Here is a 27236-nt window from a genome sequence, read left to right as displayed (position 1 = left end):
TTTAAAATCTGTTTGAAATACATTTTTGAACCTTAGTCAAAATCACTCATTACAATAAATCAAATGCAAAGACATGCATGTTCAAACAAGTTGCTAGCTCCTATAACAAATTTTAATTTAAAGAAAAATTTTATTTTTCCTATATTTCATGGACACAAAAATACACAATTTAACATTCTATCCTATTTTGGAAAATTTCAAAATTTGGGGTGTTACAAAATGTTTTTTTAACTTTTTTATAGCTTTGATCATACTAAGGCCTTGTTTAGTTCACCCTGAAATCCAAAAAGTTTTTAAGAATCCCTGTCACATCGAATCTTTCGACACATGTGTGAAGTATTAAATATAGACGAAAATAAAAACTAATTCAAAGTTTACCTGTAAATCGCGAGACGAATCTTTTGATCCTAGTTAGTCTATAATTGGACAATATTTACCACAAACAAACGAAAGTACTACAATAGCGAAAACCAAAATCTTTTTTCATCTAAAACAAGGCCTAATTCAAATCATTTGACACCTATAGGTACCGCGACGTGGTAGCCACTTCCCTTGTCATGCTGTCTGTGCCCTCCTCAATGCGTTGAGCTGCGCCGCTACTAGGGATGAAAACGGATCGGATACGAACGGATATCACCGATATCATATTTGTTTTCATATTTCTAGTCGGATTCGGATTCGAATACGGATAATGTCAATCATGTCGGATAAGATATGATTGGATGTCGACATCATAAATATACGATTTAAGTATTCGGATACGGATACGGTATCGGATGTTAAACACTCGGACTTGGATACGGATAGATCTGAACCTCTCTAAACGAATTCGGTCTCGAATACGGTCGGAAATATCCGTACCGTTTTCATCCCTAGCCGCTACAGATTGGTCCAGGCCGTGGGAGTGACGACAAAGACTACTAGCACCACCGCGCCGGTCCCTAAATAATTGTCATTTACGCTACCCGAAAAACAACTTTAATTATATATATAACCTTTTGAAAAAAACTTTAATTACATATATATATATTAAAAAATATTAATATTTATGATACATAGTTAGTATCATTAAAAGATCTTTGAATCTAATTTTTTAATAAATTTATTTAAAGATATAAATATTGCATATATTTTCTACAAATCGAGTCAAACTTATGACACACCAATGACGACAACTAAATATAAATAGAGAGAGTAGCATATAAGCTATGACTGAAAGAGTGTTTGTTAATTTATTATAACAAAAAACACTGCTCTTTGCCCTATTTAAATTGCCATTATGCAATCTAGCTCTTAGAGGATCCAAACAACTCAACTTCCAGCAAACTTCTACGATCTCATAAGGGCACTCCCAATGCTAGAAACTACATGTAGTTTCTATATCTATTAATTTTTATAGACACTATATATAGAAACTATGGTCCCAATGGATAGTTTTTATAGAATATTTTTTTATCCAATCACATCCATTCTTTCTCCATTCTTAGAGCACTCCCAATGCAGAAACCACCATAGTTTCTATAAACATTAATTATGGTGCCAACTAAGCATTTTGCTGATGTGGCAAGGTAGTTATTGAAGAGAGAGCAAAAATCATAGAAACTGGGTCTAACTTAGAAACCATGTCTACGCGAAATCCAAGACATAAAGTGATATGATTGGTTGAGAATAGAGAGAGAATGAATATGATTGGATAACAAATTATTGTATAAAACTATCCATTGGAAGCATAGTTTCTATACATAGTGTCTATAGAAACTATTCCATATAGAAGGTACATGTAGTCTCTAGCATGGGGACCGCCTTTAGCCAATCGTATCACTTCAAATCGAGGATTTCGTGTAGACATGGTTTCTAGGTTAGACGCAGTTTCTATGATTTTTGCTCTCTCTCTTCAATAACTCTCTTGCCACATCAGCAAAATATTTAGATGGCACTGTAATTAATATGTATAGAAACCACGATGATTTCTGCATTGGGAGTGCTCTAAGGGCACTCCCAATGCTAGAAACTACATGTAGTTTCTATACTTATTAATTTCTATAGACACTATGTATAGAAACTATAGTCGTAATGGGTAGTTTCTATACAATAATTTATTATCTAATCACATTCATTCTCTATTCTCAACCAATCATATCACTTCATGTCTTGGATTTCGCGTAGACTTGGTTTCTAAGTTAGACCCAGTTTCTATGATTTTTGCTCTCTCTCTTCAATAACTACCTTGCCACATCAGCAAAATGCTTAGGTGGCACCATAATTAATGTCTATAGAAACTATGTTGGTTTCTGCATTGGGAGTGCCCTGAAGGCACGTACAACGACACCTTTTGAGCCGTCTGTGTCCAGAAAAAATTTGAGAAAGGACCCCTCCTGAGCAGCAGACGGCATAGGGTCGTCGTCTCGTGAGGCGCCGGCTTCGGCCCGAGCTCCAAGAAACGAACTAGCGTGAACAGATCTCGTGTGGGTGAGTGCACAAAGTGTTTGCTAGCTTATTATCCCTTTCGAAATAATGCACAAATTTACTAAAACTTATAAAATTCATATAAAATCAAATTTGAATCCAGAAAGTATGATTCAAATTTTGTTAGATTCCTTCCGGTCAGAACTATAACCTAGAAGTGATACAATATATGTTACATCTTAAAGGTTCTTTGTATATCTTATTTTGTGGAACCATTAAAAAAACTATTTTTTCAATAAAAAATTCAAAAATTATAGTAACCTACTCGTATTAGTATTACGACACTATGGGGAAAATATATTCATGATTGATTATGTTGACGAAATTACTAGTCTGATAATATTATAATTATATTTCACTTAATTATGTTTGACTAGTAGTATACCCGTGCTAACGCTACAATAACTTTTCTAGTTGTGTTCAAATTAAAACCAGGATTTTTAAGTTGTGTTCAAATTAAAACTCAGAGACATCGAGACCACCAATTTAGTGGATGATCAGTTGATCACTTAAAACTTGCCTATACCACATGAAACCATGAATTGCATACTCTTAGGACAAACTCTATATTAACTTCACCACATAAGTTTCCATTTTTTTGTCAATTATAGTTCAAAAAATCAACTAAAATAGCTTGCCATGTATGAAAAACAGAGTGTTGTTTTTTGCTCCTGTGTAATGCCTCTACAAACTGAATCAAAATTTGATATTTAGAAGTAGAAATTGCATGCGTTTCATAGCCTATCAAGAGGGCAGATACTTAAAATAATCTGAGCATAAAATTCATCTCATGCCAGTTTCATTCCCCTTCCCTTTCTCCAAAAGTTAAGTGGTTTCATCATTCAGAGGGGAACTACACATATCAAATACCGGATTTTCTCATGATATCATCTACAAACTCACATAGATCACTTGACTGCAGGAATTTCACAGCGTAAGAGATCACAATGCAGAACGCCCTGTTGTCAAGTAGATAGCACCCAGCCCCCTTTACTAATGTTCTGCACAAGCTCAACTGCTTCTTTGGCCCATGTCATTCTTCGACAGGCAATACAACAGGGCCTTGTTTAGTTCACCCCCAAAAATCAAAAAGTTTTCAAGATTCTCCGTCACATCGAATCTTGTGGCACATGCATTAAAAATTAAATATAGACAAAAACAAAAATTAATTACACAGTTTAGCTGTAAATCACAAGATGAATCTTTTGATGCTAGTTAGTCCATGATTGGATAATATTTGTCACAAACAAACAAAAGTGCTACAGTACCGAAATCCGAAATTTTTTCGGAACTAAACAAGGGCTTATATGATATCCACTTGAATGCAGAGAGTATAATCACTATCAATGCACTCACTCAACATTCTTTGCATGCCCTTTCTTTTCCTAGGCACAACGAAATGCACCATGAACCAGAGTCCTGTATGTAGCGTGTTCTACGTGAAGCAGTTCGCCCGGCACCCAACCGCAGGCATCTCCTTGAACCTGAGGTTGGTTGAAGTCCACCGCGCCTGGCCGCCTTGATGCGGCGATCAAAGCATAGTAAACCGCCTTGCCGGGCCACCGCAACCCAAGCCACCATTTGCACGAACACCTTATGCGCGTAGGGCACCAGCCCGAGCTCTCTACCAGCACGCACCACAGCTCCTACAAGAAAATCACAACGGCTTCTGCGAGATCTCGCAGGCGCACTGTACGTCGGCGACCACTACCGCGGAGAGCACCACGGGCCCATGGCACCATAGCTCGTCCCTTAACACACGCAGCACACACTGGTCCTGCGCAAAAGTGTTGGCCGAACCGTGACGCCCAGATGTAGAGGCGCACGCATAGGAGCGGCCTTCTGACGCCTAGAGGCCCATGTCGGCCCTAGCTGCCAGCGGCACCACCCTTGCCTACCCCGCTCGCACGCCCACCCATGTCAGCCTCAGCTCTCTCGCCTCTTTCTCTCTGCTCGCCCGTGCATGGTCGCCATGGGCGGAACTGAGCTCCTACCGCATCACGCACTGGCTATCCAATCCTTCCTGACAGTACGGCACCAACACGTCCATCTCTCCTTCCTCTGTCTGCTGGGGACATGTCACTGTCGCTGTCAGGGCTTGCGTGTGGCCGTGCCCAAGCGGTCGGCGGGCGGATGGGCCTTGTTTTGTTCCGAAAAGATTTTCGGATTTCGGTACTGTAGCATTTTCGTTTGTTTGTGACAAATATTATCCAATTATAGACTAACTAGGATCAAAAGATTCATCTCGCGATTTCCAGCTAAACTGTGTAATTAGTTTTTGCTTTCGTCTATGTTTAATGGTTCATGCATGTGCCACAAGATTTGATGTGACGGGAAATCTTAAAAACTTTTTGCTTTTTAAGGTAAAATATTTCAATTTATTCTTCTTTTTTTGCGGAAGCAGGTATCGAACTTGGTCTGCCGCAAGGGCGGAAGCGCACAAGGGGCGCGGTGAGTTTGAAGCCTGCATCAAACGAGTTTGGATGGTTTATTACTCCTTGATTTTAATAGAGACAAAGTCTTGTGTATGTCTTTCTAGGTACATAATGGTTGAGACCCTCAGCGAGAGTAATTTTTTTATGGACCAAGCATAATTCTGGTGGGTGAATTATAGTAGAGATGTGTTTTGTATTAAGTAGCAATACATTGGTATATACAAGGATCATATTTATATTTAATCATGCTTACATATAAGCATTAAATAACTTGTAGACGGTTAAATAGACAACCCATTGTACGAGCTGTCTATTTAGCTGTCTGTGTGTGAGTTTTAAAAACTTGCAGACAGCAGGCTGTCTATGGGTTGTACATGCCCTAACCTTTAGATGCCACAATCTAGGCCTTGTTTCTCCACCCAAAAATTTTTCATTCATCACATTGAATCTTTGAACACATACATTAAATATAGACAAAAACAAAAACTAATTACATAGTTTACCTATAAATTGTGAGACGAATCTTTTAAGCCTAATTAGTTCATAATTAAATACTAATTATTAAATAAAATGAAAATGCTAGAGTAACCAAATGCAAAGACTTTTCGTAACTAAACAAGTCCCTAACAAGTTGAGGAAATCTAGCTTAGAAATTGAACATGACTATTTTCAGCCTGCTCGCTTGAGCTTATATGCCAAATCTACTAACCATTCAGTAGTGTTTTTTTTCTCATAATAAATCAGTGAACAATAAGTTTAGTCATAACTTTTCTATCAAGCTAAAAAGGCTTGTCTTTCACCATTTTTTGGCTCACTCCATGGAATGCCCATGTCTCGAGTCTCCCACCAAGTATAAAAGTATTTTAATAAATTTACTCTGTATTGTAGCATGTGTCAGCTTTTGGAAGATGTGAATCCAAACAGTCTACTAATCCAGCTTTTAAAATCTGACTTACAGTAATACAGCTTTTAAAAGCTAGCTTCAAGAATTCAGGTGGGATCCAAACGCACCCTAAATTCCTACTTCCTCTCTTCCAAAACAAATGCACTTCTAAAATTGTTTAGGAATGCCGGTGCCAATAGATAAAAATATTTATACCCTATCAAAAGATGTCGAAGCACGTAATAGATTTTAAGAATGGAGAAAGTAAAGAAGAGCCTACTAAAACTAGATGGTCTCCCATGCATATATGTGTACTTATTGTGTCACAAAATTAAAATGCTAAAAGTGCATTTATTTTAAGACAGTGGAAGTACTCAGCATGCTATAAAAGCAAGGTTAATAATAGAGCCAAGTGCTTGACTATAAGCCGTGTGATTAGAGTCAAGTGCTTGACTATAACCCAAATGATTAGAGCTAAGCTATACAGTAAATTGTCTTCTACTTGTTTCTAAGACATCTTTTTTTTCTTATTCCTCCTCACAACACTTGTTATTTGAGCCCACCACTACATATGCATCCGTGCCTAGCTTGGTGCTTGCATGAGAGCCAAGCTACATATCTCTACTATTTTTTCTTCTCCGCATCAACATTAGCTTGACTATAAGTCTATTATTGTACCTGCTCTAAAGAAATTCATATAATCAATATGAGCTAGCACTTAGTAATATCAGACAGAACAAAACGGGTGTTCCATCTATGGCCAGGCTAAAGCGCTAGTTATTACGGGAAAAATACAGGGTGCAACTGTGGCCAATGTGCTAAGTAGTTGGAGAAAAGTTGGAGGATCTTGTATCCTTAATTTTTCTCATCTCTTTAAATGGTAATAAGGATGAGTTTATTTGGTTGTTAAAAAAATGTTATCTATTCAACTCAATCATTGTGTAGAAATATCATAGAGAAAGAGAAGGAAAATTGTGTTCTGGAAGGCCAAGTTGCTTTAAAGATAAAAAAAATTCTTTATACTTAAAGAGGGGGGTAGTTCTAATGAAAGACAACTTGAAAAAGAGGGGTTGGAAGGGGACGCTAAGTATAGTTTCTGTGGGTTAGGCAAAACAGTGCATCATCTCTTTTTTATTGTTATATATCTTATGGAATGCTCTGTTCATCAGTTTTAATTGTTGAACCACCACATGATCCTATCCACTTGTTTGGTTCTTGGTTAAAGAGATTTTTCTCTTGAATTTAGAAACCAAGTAATACTAGGAGTGCCAACGATGTAACGTGCATTACAGTTAAGTAGGAATGATGTTGTGTTTAACAAAAGCATATACTAATTCTTTTTTGTTGGTAATCTTTAGGGGGCGTATTAGATCATGTTTTGGTCTCCATTGTCTAAAGAGGAAGAGAGAGTGACATTTCTTGTCTTCTGTTTCAGGTCTGATCATTTGGACCTATTCGTGTTCTGTCTAGCGGTGTTTGATCGAATTACCTCTTAGTTGTAGTGAATAACTATTCTCATTCACGTGTGGACAAGAGAGACTAGAATGTGTTTTTATTCCTTAATCTAAAAATGAAAAAATAAAGCCACTCTACCACTAGCAGCTGGTGTGCACATGAAAATAATAACTCTCTCTTCTGCAGCCAACTCTTCTAGCCTACTATTGGTGAAGGCTATTAGTTACATGGCATTGGTATAACCTTGGCTTTCTCATTATCCTTGCTCTTATAAGGCGATATGAAACGACTTCCTAAATCACACATTTGATTCTTTATTATTAATAATATTTCATTTTTTATAAACTTAATAGTATCAAATGCATGTGTATTATAGTAGTAATAAATTATCGATCAAATATTATAAAGTTTGACTAATGACCTACGCAAAATGTCTTAAAAACTGAAACAAGGAAGTACTTTGCAGCCTATGAGTTAAAGTCCCATGTGCAAAACACAGTGGGGCCCCAAAATCGAGAAAACATCATAACCAAAGCATACTTCGGTTAAGTGTAAAGTCATTAGCAGTGTTTTTCTCTCCTAACAAATCAGTGAATAATAGTTTCTGCTATGGCTTTTTAGCCAAGCGAACAGCGAGAAAGTTCCAAAAAAAAATATGTGGTTCTTACGTACATATCAAATTGTAATGCTAAAACAATAAAAGTAGTACTCAAGCAACAATTGACCTTAGGTTCTACTGAAAATATCATTCTTTTAATATTCTTTGAAATGAAATCTTCAATTATAATTTTATACTTGATTTTCTCCAACATATCATTTTCAAGTGCTATTGTCGCCAATCCGTTTTTCTTGTGTCATTGTTGATCACAAGTAGGACTTCAACAAGTTGAATTTAGGAAAGCTGCACTCCGGAGATGCTGCAGTAACAGGAATTCTTAACGAAATCCTATATGCAATATATAACGCTGCTTGGAAAAGAACCATACTGTTTCAAAATACTTCACAATAATATCAAGAGGCCCATATATTTGTCAATATCATATCGGATGAACTTTAACTCCACATATAAATATATCAATCACTGCTGCATGTTGGACATTAGCACCGGTCGAGAAGGGCCTGTTGCCCTGGTTCCCAAGCCGGTGCTGCCCTTCCTCCGGGACTAAAGGCACCTTTAGTCCCAGTTAGGAGAACCGGGGCTAAAGCCCCCCCCTTTAACACCAACCGGTGTTAAAGGGTCCTGCCAGGGTTGCCACGTTGCAGGACCGGTATTAAAAGGGGTTCTTTTTTTGTTTCATTTCTTCGGTTCTGTTTATTGTTTTAATATAATAATAATAGGTTTTTCAATATATATTTTATGCTGATACAATATATATATATATATAGGGCTGGTATATTGGGAGCCCAGGGCTACAAATAGCTATTGGAAGCCCCAGCCAGCCATCCCACCTAACCCACTACGGAGCTGACATGCGCGCAGGTGGTGGACCCCTTGGGGACCCAACCAATCGAACACATAAAATCCTAGGTCAGACTACGCAGAAAGTTTTTTTATTCCGACAATGTATAAAATCTAGTGGTTGCATGAATTAAAATCAATTCGTTACCACATAGAAACCTTTCTGCGAGTTAGTCGTTCCACCTAACTGCACCTGACACGTACTGACACAAGCTGACACATGCAGTCATGTATGCATCCATTCTAAAGACGTCCATATTTTCTTAATAACTTTTCAATGAAGCTTTCGATTCAAAAACGGTTTTCACCATTAAACTCCTGATATTTTTGTGCATGATTCAAGATCCATTGTGAATATTTTTTGAAAAAATTTAAAATTCATAAATTTTAAATTTGAATCATAGCACGTGGTGACCGATTGGATGCGTAGAATCAAGTATCAAGATGCGTAAAAACTTTACGTCGACGTTGCATAGAAATTAGTTGTTGGGTGAATAAAAATTAATTTTGTTATCGCATAAAAACTTCTCTGCGAGATAGATATTCCACGAAACAACCGTAATTGCCTCCACCAATATCATGCTCCTCACTATAGGGTGTATAACTAACATAGGAACAATTCATAAAACATAGAGACTGGACGTGTAAAACATGGAGATGATCTCGTCTTCCTCTAAACTTTGACTTTTGAATCATGGTATGTCATGGCCGATTGGATGCATAAAATCAATGGCTAAGATGCACAGAAAGTTTTTGGTGCTGACGTTACATAGAAGTTAGTGGTTGGATTAATAAAAATTAATTTTGTTACCATCTAAAGCCGCGAGATGGACATTTCATCTGACACAACCGTGATTTGAATCATGGCACGTGATGACGATTAGATGCATAGAATCAAATAGTCAAAATGCGTAGAAAAGTTTTTGGCGCCAACGTTACATAGAAATTAGTGGTTTGGTGAATAAGAATAATTTCATTGTCGCGTAAAAACCCTCCCTTCTGCATATTATTTATTTGAAAAATCATGACCGCATCCAACCACACCTTGCTTTCTAGAGGGGATGCATAAGTAATATAGGAAAACACTTCCCACTGTTGAAGGGGTCTATCGTAACCACAACCATAGCCGCTCATATCCACATCATACTTTCCACTAGGGGATATTTATTTAAAAGAGGAACAACGCATAGAAACCGAGTCAACAATATATTGAAACCCAACTGAGGTTACATAGAAACAAAGTTTTGCTCATCTCATCCAAGCAAAACCGCAATGTAAGAGTGCTAATAGTGCATAGAAGAGTGCTCCACGATGTATACAGACTTCTTCAAAATTTAGAATTTGAAATCAATTAGTGTGGAAACAAATTCAACTAAGCATAATCACAGTTTCACCATGCATCTAAATCTATACATGCAAATATAAAAACTATTATCTTTCCTTCGGATCTGCATGAAAAAAATCTTAGCACCCAACCAACAACAAAATGTATAAAATATGCTCCAAACAATGTATAAAAATAGTAGTAACAAATCAGAGAAAGTTTCGAGTATAAGCATAGAAAGACTGAGGATAATCATACAACATACATAGAAAAAATGTGAAAATAAATCACAGAGAAAAATTGAAATCGATTGCATACAAACTTCCATTGCTTGCAGACACGCACATGGATTTGCTTGGGACCAGCAAGATCTGATGTACACTTGGATGACAGCACAGTTTCTGGGAGAAGAGGTAGGTCCGTGCAGTTCCTAGGATGCCATCTCCATCTGCCACTCCGTGGGGGAGAGGACACCTCCACCGATGGGACAAAGGCCTGCTCGCAGGCGAGCCACGCGGGAGCACGCACTGGAGGGTCGGGGGACAGGGCGTTGGGCACGGAAGGAGCCGCGACGTGTAGATCCGCGCCGCCGCCGGACAAGGGAAGCAGCTGCAGGCCACCGCCGCTCCAAGGGAGCACGTCCATGCCGGTGGAGGGGAGCAGCAGTGCCAGCACAGCGCGATGGGCTCATTTGTGGGCTGAGCATGCCAGAGCAGCGCCTCCTACCTACTGCTGGGACGGCCTCCACGAGTTCGTCGCCGCTGCTCCTCGCCCGACCACCTGGAAGCCTGCAGCGTGAGGTGCTCGGAGCCACCACCATCGCCGCACTTTGACCATGGCTATCCTCAGATGAGAGAGAAAGTGCTAATTCAAAATAAATTGGGGAGAGAGAAGAGGACAGCTAGCTGGAAGTGGCTCCTGGTTGGTTTGGGTTGGTTTGAAGGAGGTTTGGTCCGGTCGGTACATACTGGTTCGTTGGAACCAGCTAGTTGCACTTTGCGTTGGGGCTTTCTCTATTTTATTAGAAGCTTCTAATAGTATACCTATATATATATATTACACGTAAATTAAGCATATATAAATGAAAATTATAGGTTTAGCTTTATAATTAAGCTTTGCCTATAATGAAATGAATAGGCCACATCAAAAATTAAATAAATATGTAAAAAGCTTTATATATATAGTTTTATAAGTACAAAATTCGTAACACATATATACATAGAGTTTTTTCTCCCAATGTCTAAAACTGATACAAATGATCATCATTGTTTGGAATAAGAGTTTCGTTGCCTTGAAGTGAAACTCGCCGTTTGGATTGATCACTTGCTCGGAAAGAAATCATGCTATCGTCTCTTGGATAGCTTTGATTCAGTATTTTTGCATGACCTTCTCCCTCAACCATTCCGTCTTTAATTTGAAATAAATAAAAAAGGTATTAGTTATCTAAGTTATTCAATATAATTCAGAAGATAATGAAAAGAGATATGTAACGTACTCTGAGCGTCTCTGTGGGTGTTTGATTGACTTGTGCCATCATGAATTTGCACACTTAATATGCACATAGGTTGTTCCCCTCTTCTTGTGTTAAACACCACTGTACGTATATATATATATATATATATATTAGGGAAACTCCATTTTACACCTACGTGTAGTTACACGCACTGGTAAGTCAGTCCCGCGGCAAAACGGCCGATGACGGCGTCACGTACATGATTTAGGCTATCGGGTGTACAGTCCATAACCCGTTAACTAGCGTGGAAGTCCTTCCGTCTTCCGTGAACGAGCTGCAGGCTCTCCGCTCTTCCTTCTTCCACCATGCCGCTGAGGAGTTTCGTGCTGGAGTTCAGGCCGGAGACGATGCTCCTCCCCCTGCCGAGATCTTCCCCCACCTAGCGAGCTCTGCCCCGACGAGCACGGATTGGCCGCCACAGCTGCGGACCAGTTCCCCATATCGCCCCAACGTTCGACATCCAATTTTTATGCTGATAAGATCCAGATCCATTTCAACAGCACCGCCTCTCCCGTCTCCTTCTCGCACCCGTCGTTCCCCGCGTCCGTGCCCCTCCACTTCGATGGCGTCAGCGGCGGGCTCCCACCACCATTGATAGCGAGTGGTGCCGCCCCTCTCCTGACCCTCGGCGGCGCGGCCCTGCTATTCCCCAACGATGGCGGCGGTCCCTCCATCTGCATCGTCCCCGACAGCAGATCCGGCGGTGCTCGCTCCTGGGTCCCGGTAGTGGCGTCCCAATCCCAATCAGCGGCGTGGAGAGTGCGGGGCTATGTGAATGACGACAGTCCCTTCCGGGTGAGATCACGACACCCCGACGCCAGCGTGGCTTTCCTCCTTATTGAAGCTAGTGGATTTGTTGCTAAACTTGGTCGGATGGTTTTGGATTCAGGGGAATTTTTTTTCTCCAATCTTGTGTCTGTGGGGCAGGTCCTGTTCTTCATGCAAGGCGACAGCAACTTCAATGTGTTTGTGACCATTAGCGCCCTGCGATGTGAGACATCATGTGCACTTGGCTACGGAAGTTGTATCGATGGTGATTTCAACATAGAGGTATGGGCATATGGCAACTATGAGTGCATTCCAAAATCAACAACTTAATGTCACATTTGTTTTCTTTAATTTCCAATCAGGTTCTCAGCCTGTTCGTGCTCAGTGAACAGATCATATATGACTAGGAGATGACAAGCTCCAGCAGGTGTTTTGGTATTTTCAGGTTATTTTTCAGAAAATAGTAGTATCTCTGCATACGTTTTTCAATTAGTGTATTGGTGAATACTTCGCATCACTGATTAGAGTATTAGTTGATACTTGCTAGGATTAAAATAATACTTTCTAATATGCATATGCAGGAAGAATCGTTACCGGCCTGATGCTGGCTGCATACAGTGTGCTATGTATGAATAAATGAAGTTTCTTTTGCATTCATTGGTCACAAAAACTTTTAGATTATTGGTCGGAATGTGCCTGCTGGAAAGACTTGCCATACTGTTGGTAGTATGTTATATTATACCTTTTTTTTTTAGTTTTCAACCTCTCTGTACATTTGAAGGGATTTTGTAATTAAATTTTCCATATAGCTTGAAACATAGTATGTGTATATACTTTGCTTGCAGAGTATATAGGTATGTAAGCATGCTCTGTCAAAAATTAGTATAGATACTCCCTTGTAGAAGGTATGCAAGCATACTCTCTTTTTTTTAAAAAAAAGGTCTCTACGCATACCCTTATTGAAAATTGGTATATGCACATACCATCTTCTCTAAGCAATATATGTATTTATCAAAACAATAAAATAGTATGCACATATATTCCGGCCCTTGTCACGTAAAGTATACATGCATATACTCAGTATGAATGCATACGTCCTTTTAAAAACTAGTACACATACTCTCTCTTGTCACGTAAAGTATATGCATATACTTCAGTATTTATACTCAGTATGGATACATACGTCCTTTTAAAAACTAGTATGGACACATACGGTTTTGCAATATAATCTGATCTTATGGTTTAAGTATGCTCTTTATACTATCTAAATCTTGGTGTATGTATGCATATTCCATTCCAAAAGATATGTATAAATACTCTATTTCAAAAAATATGTATCCATACTCTATTAAACAAAGTATGAATACTTATCAATCACCGCAAGAAGTATCCATAAATACTTTAAAAAGCTAGATATATACACATACGTATACATATTAAAAAGAGGAAGTACAGCCGAGAAAGAATCACGTGAACGCCTCATTTTTTTAATTTCAGTATATACATAGATGATCCACACTCTTTCCAAACCCGTTTAGCTTCTTCAACGGCCCGTTAACATAGCTCCGTGCGGACTGGCTTCCCTCGCGTGCCTATACTCACAGATGCGAGTAACTACTCGCACGAGTAAAAAAGATGTGTCCTATATTATATATATATATATATATATATATATATATATATATATATATATATATATATATATATATATATATATATATATATATATATATATATATATATATATATATATATATCTCTGTAGACAGGCAACAGAATATCTAAATATATAGACACATAGAGATACGAAAATTATTATATAAATTTATAAGATTATAGTAACTCCTTACTAAATGGTTTATTATAACATTACGGCAAATATGCTCGTGTGTTATAGTAATCCAACTATCGTAAATATGTATACATATTATCGTAAATTAGTATATAAAATTATCGTAAATGGAGGGGGCTACAGAATAACATATTTTGTAGCTAGCTACAGAGAATTCTCTCTCTATATATATATATATATATATATATATATATATATATATATATATATATATATATATATATATACAAACACAAATATAAAGAGGGAGAGAGATATAGAGAGAGAGATAGATAGAAATACATACGTGTGGATGAATTATGATACGGGGCGCTACACACACACAGAGATGCTCACGGTCAATATCTCTCTCCCAAACCCCACACAGAGGGTGTGTGGATATCGTGAACTAATAATTACAGAGTCATATTGTGATAATCCTCTCGGAGAGAGCGACAGTATGTACCTGTGAAAAGTGTTTACCATTTGGTGATAATTTTCTTGTGGTTTTCTCATTGAGTCAAAGATTATCAACCGGTTCTTGGGAATTTCGATGACCATGACTATCCAGTGAAAGCTGTTTACACACATATATATAGTCAGGCCTATATATAAGTATATAAAACTTGTGTTGAGTAATAATAAGTAAAATAAAATATGCATGTACTTAAAAATTATATAACTCACTCGAAGTTGAAGGGGAAGAGTATTTTTTGTTTTTCTTTTTGGTTCACAAAGAACCTTATAAGATTGGTGCAGACTTCTTTCTCATGAGATGTTGTCCACACTGTCTACGGAGCCTTGAAAACAATATAAGGGTCAACGAACCCAATACTATTGTCATTTCTGATTCTGAGCTCTCTCATTTGGTGTCTGCATATATACATACAAATCCTAAATGTGTAAGGATTATATACATGTAATTAAAGAAGTTAGAAGTTTAATAAAAAGAAAGAAATACTTACAGACAAAAGCAGCTGACAAGAGATTTGTCGAGAGCGTCGAGGTCACATAATTGGTGCAATTCTTCGAACTGCACGTATATGAGGTCATCTCCACGGAAGTAGTGATGTTGTCTAATACGAACAGAAATCTAATTCTCTCCCCTTTTAGATGCCTCAATGCACCACTTGTTTATTGCAAACATTTGTGTGCCGAGCTCATATAAACGCTGAGGGTTGAATAGACTCCTGTCGGTTCATATCTTACCCTCCATTGATCAACTATCTCAGCTTTTTCAAATGTTTGACATCCAATAATGGCGGCAATGTCTTCAATATTTAAACCGCTCTGTCCAAAGTATTGCTCAAGCGAATCTAGCTCAGACAACGCTAAGGATTTCTTTGGCACCAAGTCTTCATTTGAGCCGTATTGATTTGGCACAATCAAAGGGGGCACCGGTTTTGATACTTCTCTGAGCTGTGGGATCCCTTTCCTACTCTCTTTCTATGCTGTGAAGACTTGACCAAAGACCGCTCATAGTCCAAAAGTGCTGGCTTTTTCTAAGCTTCCCGCTGCTTCTTTTGCTGGTCCGCCACCTTCTTCCTCAGTTCCTCTGTCTCGGGTGTGACCCCCCTAGCAAGCATCTCCTGTTCCATTCGGTTTCACTTGGGAACGACACTCTTATAACCACCTGATCCCATATGATGGTGGTATGTCTTTTTACTTGCATTCTCTTTGTTTCTAATGGCTCGTTCCTCGCCCTCTTCTGATGTTTTGTACTGCACGAAGTCATCCCAGAAGGCCCTCAGCTTTACATATTGCTTGAGGTTGAAATTTGGAGTCTCGTTTTTCTTGACAAATTTATTGTACAAAGACTTCTCCCAATTCTGGAACAGTATCGCCATCTTCTTCATAGTCCAGTCATAAATTTGCACCTTCAACTCTTCATCGTTGGTGTCGAAGGTGAAAACGTCCGTGACAGCTTTCCAAACTAAATCCTTGTCACGATCAGAGACAAAACTGATTTCAGGAGCACCTCGCTTCTCTCTCTATTCACGAGCACTGATCGGTATTTGATCTCTCACAAGGTATCCACAGTGACTAACATATTTATTTGCATGCTCACCAAGTGGTCTGCCTGTAGCTATCTCAAACTCGGAGATTACATAGCGGCCCTTCAACGGCTTCTTTGGCCCTCGTGGAGGTACGCTTCTCCCTATAGAGGTCGATCCAGAAGGCTACACGTAGATATAGAAACAAAAATACTAAATTAATAACCAAGTAAGTCTAAAACCTAATGTAAGAGATGCATTATATATGTTTACATTTACATACCTCGCCAGTATTTCCTTCTTGTTGCACGTCAACAAGTTGTTGCTCAGGCGCATTGCCCTGTTGCTCAGGGGCATTGCCCTCTTGTTGCTCAGTCGGATTGCCTTGCATGATCTCGTTGTAATCAATAAAGTACTGACTACCGTCGTCGATCATATTTTGAATGGTATTTGCCATATATTCAGGATCATCGTGACGACGGTCGGCCATTTCTATGTCTGCAACCACATATATATATATATATATATATATATATATATATATATATATATATATATATGAATGAATGTGAGTGCTCCCATATATATATATAGAATCTTTTAAGCCTAGTAATACACTAGAATAATATAGTATAAGAATATTACTAGAATAATAGTACAACAATAATATATACAAAACACGACAAAATAAAATATGATACAAGAATAATATACTACAAATATATACTAAAAAATACTACTACAAATAATATACTACAAAATAATACAAGAATAATATTAATATATTACAAATATATACTAGTATAATATAATTTATAACAGGTCAACACTACACTTATACTATTATACTAAAAACTAATATACATTCATTCATTTTGCAGATTATATATATATATACTAAAAACTAATATACATTCATTCATTTTGCAGATTATATATATATATATTCATTCATTTTACAGATTAACTAAGCCGGAGTTCGATCTTGATAAATACATTGAGAGAGCTAGCGCGCAGAGGGCCGGCCAGAGATCGAGGTGGAGAACAGCGCTGGTGGCGGCGCTGGTGGTGATGATGACCGCGGCGGCGCTGTAGACAGCCACGCGACGGCGCTGGACGACGGCGCGGGCAGACGAAACGGCGGCGGCGCTGGTGATGGAGGCGGCGGTTCAGGTCTGTCTCGACGAAGACGAAGCATGTTTAGATCCAGGGCGACCGCGGTATATATAGGGGCGAACCCTTTAGCACCGATCCGTGGCTGGAACCGGTGCTAAAGGGTCTTTAACACCGGCTGGTGTTACGCGCCGGTGTTAAAGGGGACCCTTTAGCACCGGCTCGTAACATCAGCCGGTGTTAAAGGGACCCTTTAGCACCGGTTCTAGCCACGAACCGGTGCTAAAGGGTCCTAGGCGGGCTCGGGCGGGTTCCTGAAAATTTTGAGGACCCTTTAGCACCGGTTCCCACTATGGGCCGGTGCTAAAGGCACTGTTTTTTAGTTTAAGGTTTTAAAGTGTTTATAAATACACTTTATATTATAAATTATATAGTAAATTAAATATTTTGCATAATATTTTTTGAAAAGTGACATGTATTGTAATTTTTTTGATGTACGCATGAAAATTTTTAACCTTAAATATCTTACTGTATTTTTTTAATTTGCAATAATTTTGTAAGGAATGTTTAGTATTTTGTTAATGCAAAATATATTATTCCAAGAAATTTACAAAAACTATATCCAATCAACTGAAAATCTATTTTAACATCATATTGACATTAAACTTTTTATTTTTGTCATTTATTACAAATAATGCTAGTAGGGTACAGTTTTCATCAAATAAAAAATCTATTTTATCATATAAAAATGTATATCTTGATGAACACACCCTTTGACCGAACCCTAGATGGTCTCAAATAGAAAAGTCATGAATACAAAGTTTGTTCCACTCATCAAGTTCTACATTTAGTCTAATGGTCAACTTTTCATTTGGAAAAGTTTAAACCACTGAATTTTGAATTTTAAGAGAATTCATAGCCACGCAGCGGTTTCGGAACTGTAGATGGTCTCGAATGGAAAAGTCATGAATACCAATATTGTTCTACTCATCAAAATCTACATTTAATATATAGACCATTTTTACATTTGAGAAAGTTTTGGGAAGGTGTAGTTGAAAATCCACAATTGACACATATAGTTTCATATAGTTTGTGTGAGATTCAAGATTTGGTGGGTATTGTTAACTTAAACTTTCTCAAATGGAAAAATTATGTATATAAAAACTTTAGATCTTGATGATATCTAACAATTTGGTATTCAAAATTTTTTCATTTTAAGTAATTTAGTTTGTCATTTGACCAAGTTTGACCAAAACCCGTCTTGGATTTTAAAGAAATGTGCTTAGGATTGGCTCAAAATTATCCAAATGGAAAAATGGAATCAAATGTAGATCTTCATGATCTCTAACAACTTTGTATTCAAAATTTTTTCATTTGAAGTTATCAAATGGGTCATTTGACCTAGTTTGACCAAAGTCAAAGCATTGGTTTTTACAAAACACACGCTTTGACCGAACCCTAGATGGTCCCAAATGGAAAAGTCATGAATACAAAGTTTGTTCCACTCATCAAGTTCTATTTACTCAAATATAGTGTCATACAATTATCAGAATTCGTACATTTTACAACACATACTATTAAACATGACTTTATGTTAAGCCGACACAACAGTGAACTTCTTCTTGACGTATGACCCTTGGTTATGATCCTGCCGTAACCATGGAGTATCCTCATTGTTTAACAGAATGCTTGGGTCTTTGTTGACTATGAAGGGCGGAATTCGATCATCCCTTTCGTAATCGCCTGACATGTCTGACTTGTCCTCAATTCTGACAATGTTTCTTTTCCCAGAAAGGACAATGTGGCGCTTTGGCTCATTGACGATTGAGTGGTCATCATTTTTTCCTCTCTTTGGTTTCGTAGACATATCTTTGACATAGAACACCTGACTCACGTCTGCAGCAAAGACGAATGGTTCATCTTTGAACCCACTATTGTTAAGGTCCACGGTTGTCATCCCATACTCCTTGTCGACTGTTACCCCACCTCCGGTCATCTTCACCCATTGGCACCGGAACAAAGGAACTTTAAAATTAGCTGCATAGACTAGTTCCCATATGTCTTCTATGCGTCCATAATATGTTTGTCTGTTCCCATTTGGATCTGTGGCATCCACGCGTACACCACTATTTTGGTTGGTGCTCCTTTTATCTTGGTCAACTGTGTAAAATGTGTTACCATTTATCTCATACCCTTTGTACGTGAGGACATGCCATGATGGTTGCCTGGCCAACAAATAAAGCTGCTCATCAATGTTTTCATCACCCTGACATTTTTTGCGCAACCAATCGCCAAAAGTTTCCATGTGCTGACACATTATCCAAGCATTATTCTTCCCGGGCCACTGGGACCGTAGGAAATCTTTGTGTACCTCAATATATGGTTCCACCAATGAGAAGTTCTGGAGAACTGTGCAGTGTGCTTTATTGAAGTAATCGTCTCCCGTACCAATATATGTTTTCTTCCCAAGTGTTCCCTTTCCGCTGAGTCTGCCCTCGTGTTGATATTCAGGAATGCCAATTGGGTCAAGGTCTGGAATAAAGTCAACACAGAACTCTATGACCTCCTCTGTTCCATAGCCCTTGGCAATGCTTCCTTCTAGCCGGGAACGACTTTGGACATATTTCTTTAGGACACCCATGAATCTCTCTCGAAGGGGAACATGTTGTGTAGGAACACAGGACCGAGAATATGAATCTCTTTGATCAGATGAACTAGGAGGTGTGTCATGATATCGAAGAAGGATGGAGGGAACACTAACTCAAAACTGACGAGACATTAAACGACATCATTCTACAGAGTAGCTAGTTTCTCTGGATTGATTGCCTTCTGAGAAATTGCATTGAGGAATGCACATAGCTTTACGGTGGCTAGACGTACGTGTGGAGGTAAAATTCCTCTTAAAACCACCGGTAGCAATTGCGTCATTAGAACGTGACAGTCATGGGAGTTCAAGTTCGGAAATTTCTTCTCTGGCACATTAATTATTCCCTTAATATTGGAGGAGAATCTAGATGGGACCTTGATGCTGCTAAGACATTCAAACATGCTTTCCTTCTCTTCTTTGCTCAGAGTATAGCTAGCAGGGCTAAAGTAATGACGTCCATCATCTGTCTTTTCTGGATGCAGGTTGTCTCGTTCTTTCATGCGCTGCAAGTCTTGTCATGCTTCAAGTAAATCCTTAGACTTCCCGTAGACACCCATGAATCCGAGCAAGTTCACACAAAGATTCTTTGTCAGATGCATCACGTCGATCGCGTTGCGCACCTCTAGGACATTCCAGTAAGGTAGCTCCCAAAATATGGATTTCTTCTTCCACATGGGTACGTGTCCCTTAGCATCCTTGGGAATAGGTTCGCTGCCTCGTCCCTTTCCAAATACCACTTTTATATCCTTGACCATTTTGAGTACATCATCCCCGGTTCGATTGAGAGGTTTGGTCTGATGGTCTGCCTTGCCTTTAAAATGCTTGCCTTTCTTTCGTACTGGGTGGTTCACAGGAAGAAACCGACGGTGGCCAAGGTACACGACCTTTCGACATTTTTTCAAAAATACACAGTCAAGGTCTTCATAACAATGTGTGCATACATTATATCCCTTGTTTGACTGGCCTGAAAGATTACTCAGAGCTGGCCAATCATTGATTGTTACAAACAGCAATGCTCGCAGGTCAAAGTGCTCTTGTTTGTACTCATCCCACATGCGAACTCCTGGTTTGCTCCATAAAAGTTGAAGTTCCTCAACTAATGGCCTTAGGTAAACATCTATGTCATTGCCAGGTTGCTTCGGTCCTTGGATAAGCACCGACATCATAATAAACTTCCGCTTCATGCATAGCCATGGAGGAAGGTTGTAAATACATAGAGTAACTGGCCAAGTGCTGTGACTACTGCTCTGCTCACCGAAAGGATTCATACCATCTGTACTTAAGGCGAACCGCAAGTTTCTAGCATCATCTGCAAAATGTGGGAATTCTCTGTCTATCGCTCTCCACTGGGATCCATCGGCAGGGTGTCTCAGCATATTGTCTATCTTACGGTCTTCTTTATGCCACCGCAACAACTTTGCATTGTCCTTGTTTCTGAACAAACGTTTTAATCGTGGTATTATAGGAGCATACCACATAACCTTGGTAGGAATTTTCTTCCTATGACGTTCTTCACCCTCAACATCGCCAGGATCATCTCGTCTGATCTTATACCGTGATGCCTTACACACTGGACATGCATCCAAATTCTCGTATTCCTCCCCATGGTAGAGGATGCAGTCATTAGGACATGCGTGTATCTTCTGGATTTCTAATCCCAAAGGGCAGACAACTTGTTTTGCTTCATACGTAGTGGTGGGCAATTTGTTGCCTTTCGGAAGCATCTTTTTTATGATCTTCAATAACTGCCCAAATGCCTTGTCAGATGTACCATTCTTTGCCTTCCATTGTAGCAATTCCAGTGTGGTACCCAACTTTTTTTTGCCCCTCTCCAGCGGTGGGATATAGCGATTTCCTATGGTCCTCTAGCATGCGCTCGAACTTGGCTTTCTCTTTATCACTTTCATATTCTCTTTGTGCATCACGGATGGCATCACCAAAAGCATCATCGCCCCGATCATCTTCTGCCGCTACCTCTTCTTCATTATCTCCCACCATTGCGACATCATTGAAGCCACCGTACTGAGCAATAATATTGGCGTGGTCCAATTCTTCTTCTTCTTCTTCTTCTTCTTCACCTTCATCCATTATAATCCCGCTTTCTCCATGCTTGGTCCAACAAATATAGTTTGGTACGAAACCAGACTTTAATAAGTGCGAATGAAGAGTTCCTAAGTTAGAATATTCTGTCAAATTCTTGCACACGGCACATGGACAACACATGAAACCGTTCCTCTTATTTGTCTCGGCCACACTTAAGAAATAGTGCACGCCATTAATGAACTCTTCGGAGCGCCGATCGGCATTATACATCCAATTACGTGTTCCCATCTACATTAAATATAACATATATATTATGAAAACCATGCACACATATAGTTTCTCATCTTATTGCACAACATGTCTAACACACATATTAGTTGATTAATTCAAGCAAGCTTGGCTACAACAAATACAATCGCAACTAGCACTAAAAAACCAAAACTAAAATGCACTTAAGCAACATAATTAGTTCGCGTCCGATCCCAACTATAATAGATAGATCATTCGCTTGATCAACATCATTGAACTCCTTTCGCTGGCTCACTGTCTCATCACCTTCAGCCTCAACCACCTATGCAAAAGATTTCTTAATATGTTCAATGTATTCTTCGTCCCAGTACCAACCTGTACATCCACCGGTACCGTCCCACTGAAATTAAAAGAGAGAATCAAAAGTTTAATTAATATTATTTAAAAAAATAAGCACATATATAAGCAAATGTCTGGAAATAACTCACATTACGATCCGGACACTTGTAGAATATACGACCCTTGTTTACTCCCTCTTTCGACACTTTGTACTCCATCACAATCTTCTGCCCACACTTGCCACAAGTAATGAGAGGGAGTTCCGGCCGGTATCGCTTTTGAACCCGTTGAGAGACCGAAGACCCGGTCATTTTTAAATAATTATAAATTCCAGATTTACTAGTGAACATGTATGATTAAAGAAGAACCTAATAATATCCTTTATTTGTCTAGTTACTTCAACAAATCTTCTAAATTATACAATGGACATTATGTCAAGTGATATTAACAAACCAATTAATTTGAACTATCCTACTTTCTAACATCATAAAAAGATACTATAATTCATTCTTGCAAACTACATTAATACTAGGTCAACCATAAAATATGATATATATATATATATGGATACTAATTCATGTGAATGATTCAAAGTAACAAAGTGGATTTGAGCTAAAAATGATGGGGACATCACAAGCCAAAAACAACATAAAAAGACAAGAAATGCTGAAGTTAGTCACCTCCAAACACGAAGAGACGATGACGGAGTCGAAGAAGATCAACGATGGGCATCAGAAATGAAGAACAAGCAAAAAGAAGCTCCAAGAACAACAATGGTGCTCTCGGTTTCAAATGGGCAGAGGGGAGGAGGGGGCGGGCCTATAAACCGGAGCTTTAGCACCGGTTCAAGGCAAAATCCGGTGCTAAAGGGTCACCCTTTAGCACCGGTTTGTGTGGCAAACCGGTGCTAAAGGCTTTGCCTCGGCCCGTGGCACTGGCCGGTGCTAAAGGGTCTTGGTAACACGAACCGGTGCTAAAGGGTCCCTGCCCCGACAACACCTGTCAGTAGCCGTTAGGCAGGACCCTTTAGCACCGGTTCGTGTTACGAACCGGTGTTAAAGGGGCCTTTAACCCCGGACCGCAAAAAGGCCGAGGTTTTTGGCGATTTTGGGCATCGACCAATGCCTCATTCTGTAGTAGTGAATATTTGTTGCTCTTTTGGTTTCCTGGTTTGTATGTTTGTGTCCATAATACCTTGTGTCCAACTATTAGAAATTGCTAATATGGTCGTTTTCATAAAAATTGCTAATATGGTGAGTAAAAAATTATGCATTAAACTGTACATTTATTTATGTTTTTATGTGGTCACGGCAGAGCGTCTAATGTTCTAGGACACTATACATAGCAGCCAATACAGAGTACACTTTCCATCCACTCACACCTGAGAAGAACTGGACGAGATCATCCAGTGGTTGAAAACTTGAATCGCATGCATATAGTATTTCCTATCCACGATATATAGCAGGCTAGCAGCAGCCTGCCAAGTAGTCCAGCGCAAACGGTTTGGGCAGTCATGCAAAGCAAGCCTCCATCTAATCCGCGACGCGTCGCGAGGCAGCCAGCCATCTTTCTGTTTCCGACGTCTGCTCTAACGATTCTTTGAAGAATTTAAGGACCTCATGAGTCTGTCCCTGCAACAGCAATGGCTGCCTCCACAGCATCATCATGGTCTGCCGCCGGCGGCCTAAGTGCCACCTCCTGTGTGTCTCCGCCACCGCAGCGCCGCCATGGCAGCAGCTTGAAGCCGCCGCAGCGCTCTGGACAGCCGGCGGCGACGACCCTATCCGCATCAGGGAACCAACCGAACCTATCGTACTTAGACTGTACGTGCATGCATTACTAGTTAACTTTTAGTTGACGTTTTCATCAGAAGGAAAAATCACTTATTAGCATGCAGTATTATGATTAACGAAACAACTCACCTTTGCAGGTAGGACAAGGACTAGGAGGAGAGGCGACCGAATCAGAGCTGCCGATGCCGTGACCATGGATGGCTGGGCAGCACGGCTTGAAGCCCCGGTAGCGGTTGTCACTGGAGCGTCTAGAGGGATTGGCAGAGCCATAGCTGTGGCACTTGGCAAAGCAGGGTGCAAGGTACGTACAAGTACAACGTACTTGGGTTATATATATTTGTGTGGTATGTTGTTGCCGTGTCAAATTAATAAACGACTGAAAACCTGCTACCTTTGTTCTTCGGTGATTTAAGGTGATTGTGAACTATGCCAAGTCAGGCATGGAAGCTGAAGAAGTGTGCAGAGAGGTGAGCTATAGGCTATATATAGCTATGTACGACCATGATTAATTGTTTCCTCATTCGCTGATTAATTGAATGACTAGACCCAAACAACGTACAGTTCATCATGCATATATCATGCCAGATGCACGCGTGAAACTCGTGATATACATTTTGTTCATGTCATGGTTTCTTGATCTTCTGTCAAAATGAAATCAGCATAAACATGTAACTAAATGGTGAATTGGTGATCCGAATCCGTGCAGATCGAGGAGTCCGGTGGGACGGCGATCAGCTTCGCTGCCGACGTCTCTTGCGAGGCCGACGTCGAATCCATGATGAGGGCCGTGAGTTAACGTTGGCTCACCCACATATATAGGGATAGGAATCTAAGTATAGTAGTACAAGATTCATTGATTTGGTGCTGTTGTATGAGTTTATAGTTACGTCACGATTGTGTTTCATCTCTTCTCTGCCGCAGGCAATTGATGCTTGGGGAGCTCTGGATGTCCTGGTGAACAATGCAGGTCTGGATATTTTTATTCCATTCGCAATGTGTTGCCTGCCTTATTTATTTATTTTTGAAAAAAGTCTATTTCTTGGATAAAGCATTCGGTTTAAACCACAATAGTACTGTATTTGGGCACAAATAACCAACTTTGTTTCGATTGGATGACTGACTGAGTAACCAACAGGGATTACACGTGACGCGCTGCTGATGCGGATGAAGAAGACCCAGTGGCAAGAGGTGGTTGATGTCAACCTCACCGGCGTTTACTTCTGCGCCCAGGTCCTGCCTCCACCCACAATCTTCCTTCTTGCATTGACCTCTTCCTGCCTGTCAATCAATTTCATGTGACCCCTGCCATGCATGAATTGAAGCTTCATTTAACTAGTAACTTGGGCTGCTCTCGTATTGTTCAGCAGGCTGCAGCCACCGTGATGATGAAGAGGAAGAAGGTAACAGCTAGCTAACTGTGACGCCTCACGATCATATATTAATTAATTTCATAGCTCCATTTTTATGTTATTAATTACTATACTCGTTCGCTGTTGCTTATACATAATTACATACTACATATGTACCTGATCGACTCAGGGAAGGATCATCAACATCGCATCAGTTTCCGGTATCATCGGCAACGTCGGGCAGGCCAACTACTGCGCCGCCAAGGCTGGGGTTATTGGCCTCACCAAGGCCATGGCCAGGGAGTACGGAGGCAGAAACATCAATGCAAGTAGCTAGCTTTATTAGTGTTATATACTCCCTCTGTCCACAATATAAGACATGCACTTATTTCAAAATTTAAACTTTGTTATCTTTCACTAACAATTAGTCTAATTATATATATCATAAGTCTGTATTACAAAAATAGTTACATTAGATTTGTATTTAGAAATATTTCATAGTGATCAAACTTTTGTTATATAGGTCAAAATATGTTCTTGAAGACCACGTCAAAACAAATCAAGCCTTATATTCGGGGACGGAGGGAGTACCTCCTGCAGCACCGTACCTGAAGATGAATGAAACAAAACATACCCTAATTAAGCTTGTTGGCTTCTGCAATTGCAGGTGAACGCCGTAGCACCGGGCTGGGTGGCGTCCGACATGACCAATAAACTAGGGGACGATGTGGAAAGGAAGGCGCTCGAGACCATACCATTAGGTAGCACTGCAATCTTCTTCTCTTCTCAGTATGCATCTTTTTGTATCTGAAATCTGAATCGTACGTCATTTTAATTTCTGCCGCTGCTGATGCAAATCATATACAGGACGGTTTGGGAGGCCAGAAGAGGTTGCCGGGCTGGTGGGGTTCCTGGCTGTTCATCCTGCCGCTAGTTACATCACCGGACAGGCGAGTAGAAACGGCTTCCAGTTTCAGAATAATGCAACGTGATGGTGTTCTTTCTTTGTTTTATTTGGGAGCTTCTCAACTCAAGCTAGCTGTTCGTTTGTTCTGCTGCTGCAGGTGCTCACTATTGATGGTGGCTTGTCGATTTGAAGGGCTTCATGCCACTAGCTCATTTCTCTCCATTTTGTAATGTTCTGCATGAAAATACCTCAAGTACAAGTAAAACTTATTATTGATAAAAATATACTCATGCTATGCTATTTTTCCTTTTATTCTGAGGATCTTGACAGTGTTTTGACTATGTAAAAGTGTGACATTTTCACCGGTAACAAGATTCCCTAAATTTAACCTTTGCTCGTGGCCTCGGTGGATTAGGGGATCCTGCTATGGTTCACATTAGCATATTTCTCCTTGAGATGAAAAATTAGCAATGTTGAAAACTCACCCATATTATTCTTTTAGTCCTTCATGGGGCATATGGCCTTATCCTTTGTCTTGGACAGTCAGAACACTTTGACTTTAGCACCATTTTTCTTATCCCGCACAAGTTTCATATCGGAGATTTTGTAATATTTTTCAAAAGAAAATTTAATGTTCCTCATATGGTACTTTCATATTGCTCAAATGG

General features: G+C 39.5%; 1 protein-coding gene and 1 long non-coding RNA gene across 2 annotated transcripts; both read left to right on the top strand.

Moving 5' to 3' along the window:
- LOC110429926 lies at nucleotides 11887-13246 on the top strand. The gene is made up of 4 exons (XR_002447119.1): nucleotides 11887-12330; nucleotides 12425-12585; nucleotides 12666-12748; nucleotides 12885-13246. It is a non-coding gene; the product is annotated as an uncharacterized LOC110429926 (long non-coding RNA).
- LOC110429844 (3-oxoacyl-[acyl-carrier-protein] reductase 4-like) lies at nucleotides 23759-27013 on the top strand. Its single transcript, XM_021446520.1, has 11 exons — nucleotides 23759-24348; nucleotides 24450-24613; nucleotides 24726-24779; nucleotides 25019-25099; nucleotides 25234-25279; nucleotides 25448-25542; nucleotides 25680-25712; nucleotides 25852-25986; nucleotides 26329-26422; nucleotides 26529-26611; nucleotides 26726-27013. Exons 1-11 carry the CDS (start codon nucleotides 24162-24164, stop codon nucleotides 26756-26758), a joined length of 1005 nt encoding a protein of 334 aa, XP_021302195.1. The 5' UTR covers nucleotides 23759-24161; the 3' UTR covers nucleotides 26759-27013.

The sequence above is a fragment of the Sorghum bicolor genome, chromosome 8, assembly GCF_000003195.3.
Source record: "Sorghum bicolor cultivar BTx623 chromosome 8, Sorghum_bicolor_NCBIv3, whole genome shotgun sequence".
NCBI classification, from domain to species: domain Eukaryota; kingdom Viridiplantae; phylum Streptophyta; class Magnoliopsida; order Poales; family Poaceae; genus Sorghum; species Sorghum bicolor.
The sequence above is the reverse complement of the archived record's forward strand: the minus strand, read 5'-3'. Positions and strand labels throughout refer to the sequence as shown.

Bases quoted from the DNA above. Each gene is read 5' to 3' on its own strand.
- LOC110429844 (XM_021446520.1), top strand. From the start codon at position 24,162: ATGGCTGCCTCCACAGCATCATCATGGTCTGCCGCCGGCGGCCTAAGT. The intron at 24,614-24,725 runs GTACGTACAAGT...CGGTGATTTAAG, and splicing joins TTGGCAAAGCAGGGTGCAAG to GTGATTGTGAACTATGCCAA. The intron at 25,987-26,328 runs GCAAGTAGCTAG...CTGCAATTGCAG, and splicing joins ACGGAGGCAGAAACATCAAT to GTGAACGCCGTAGCACCGGG.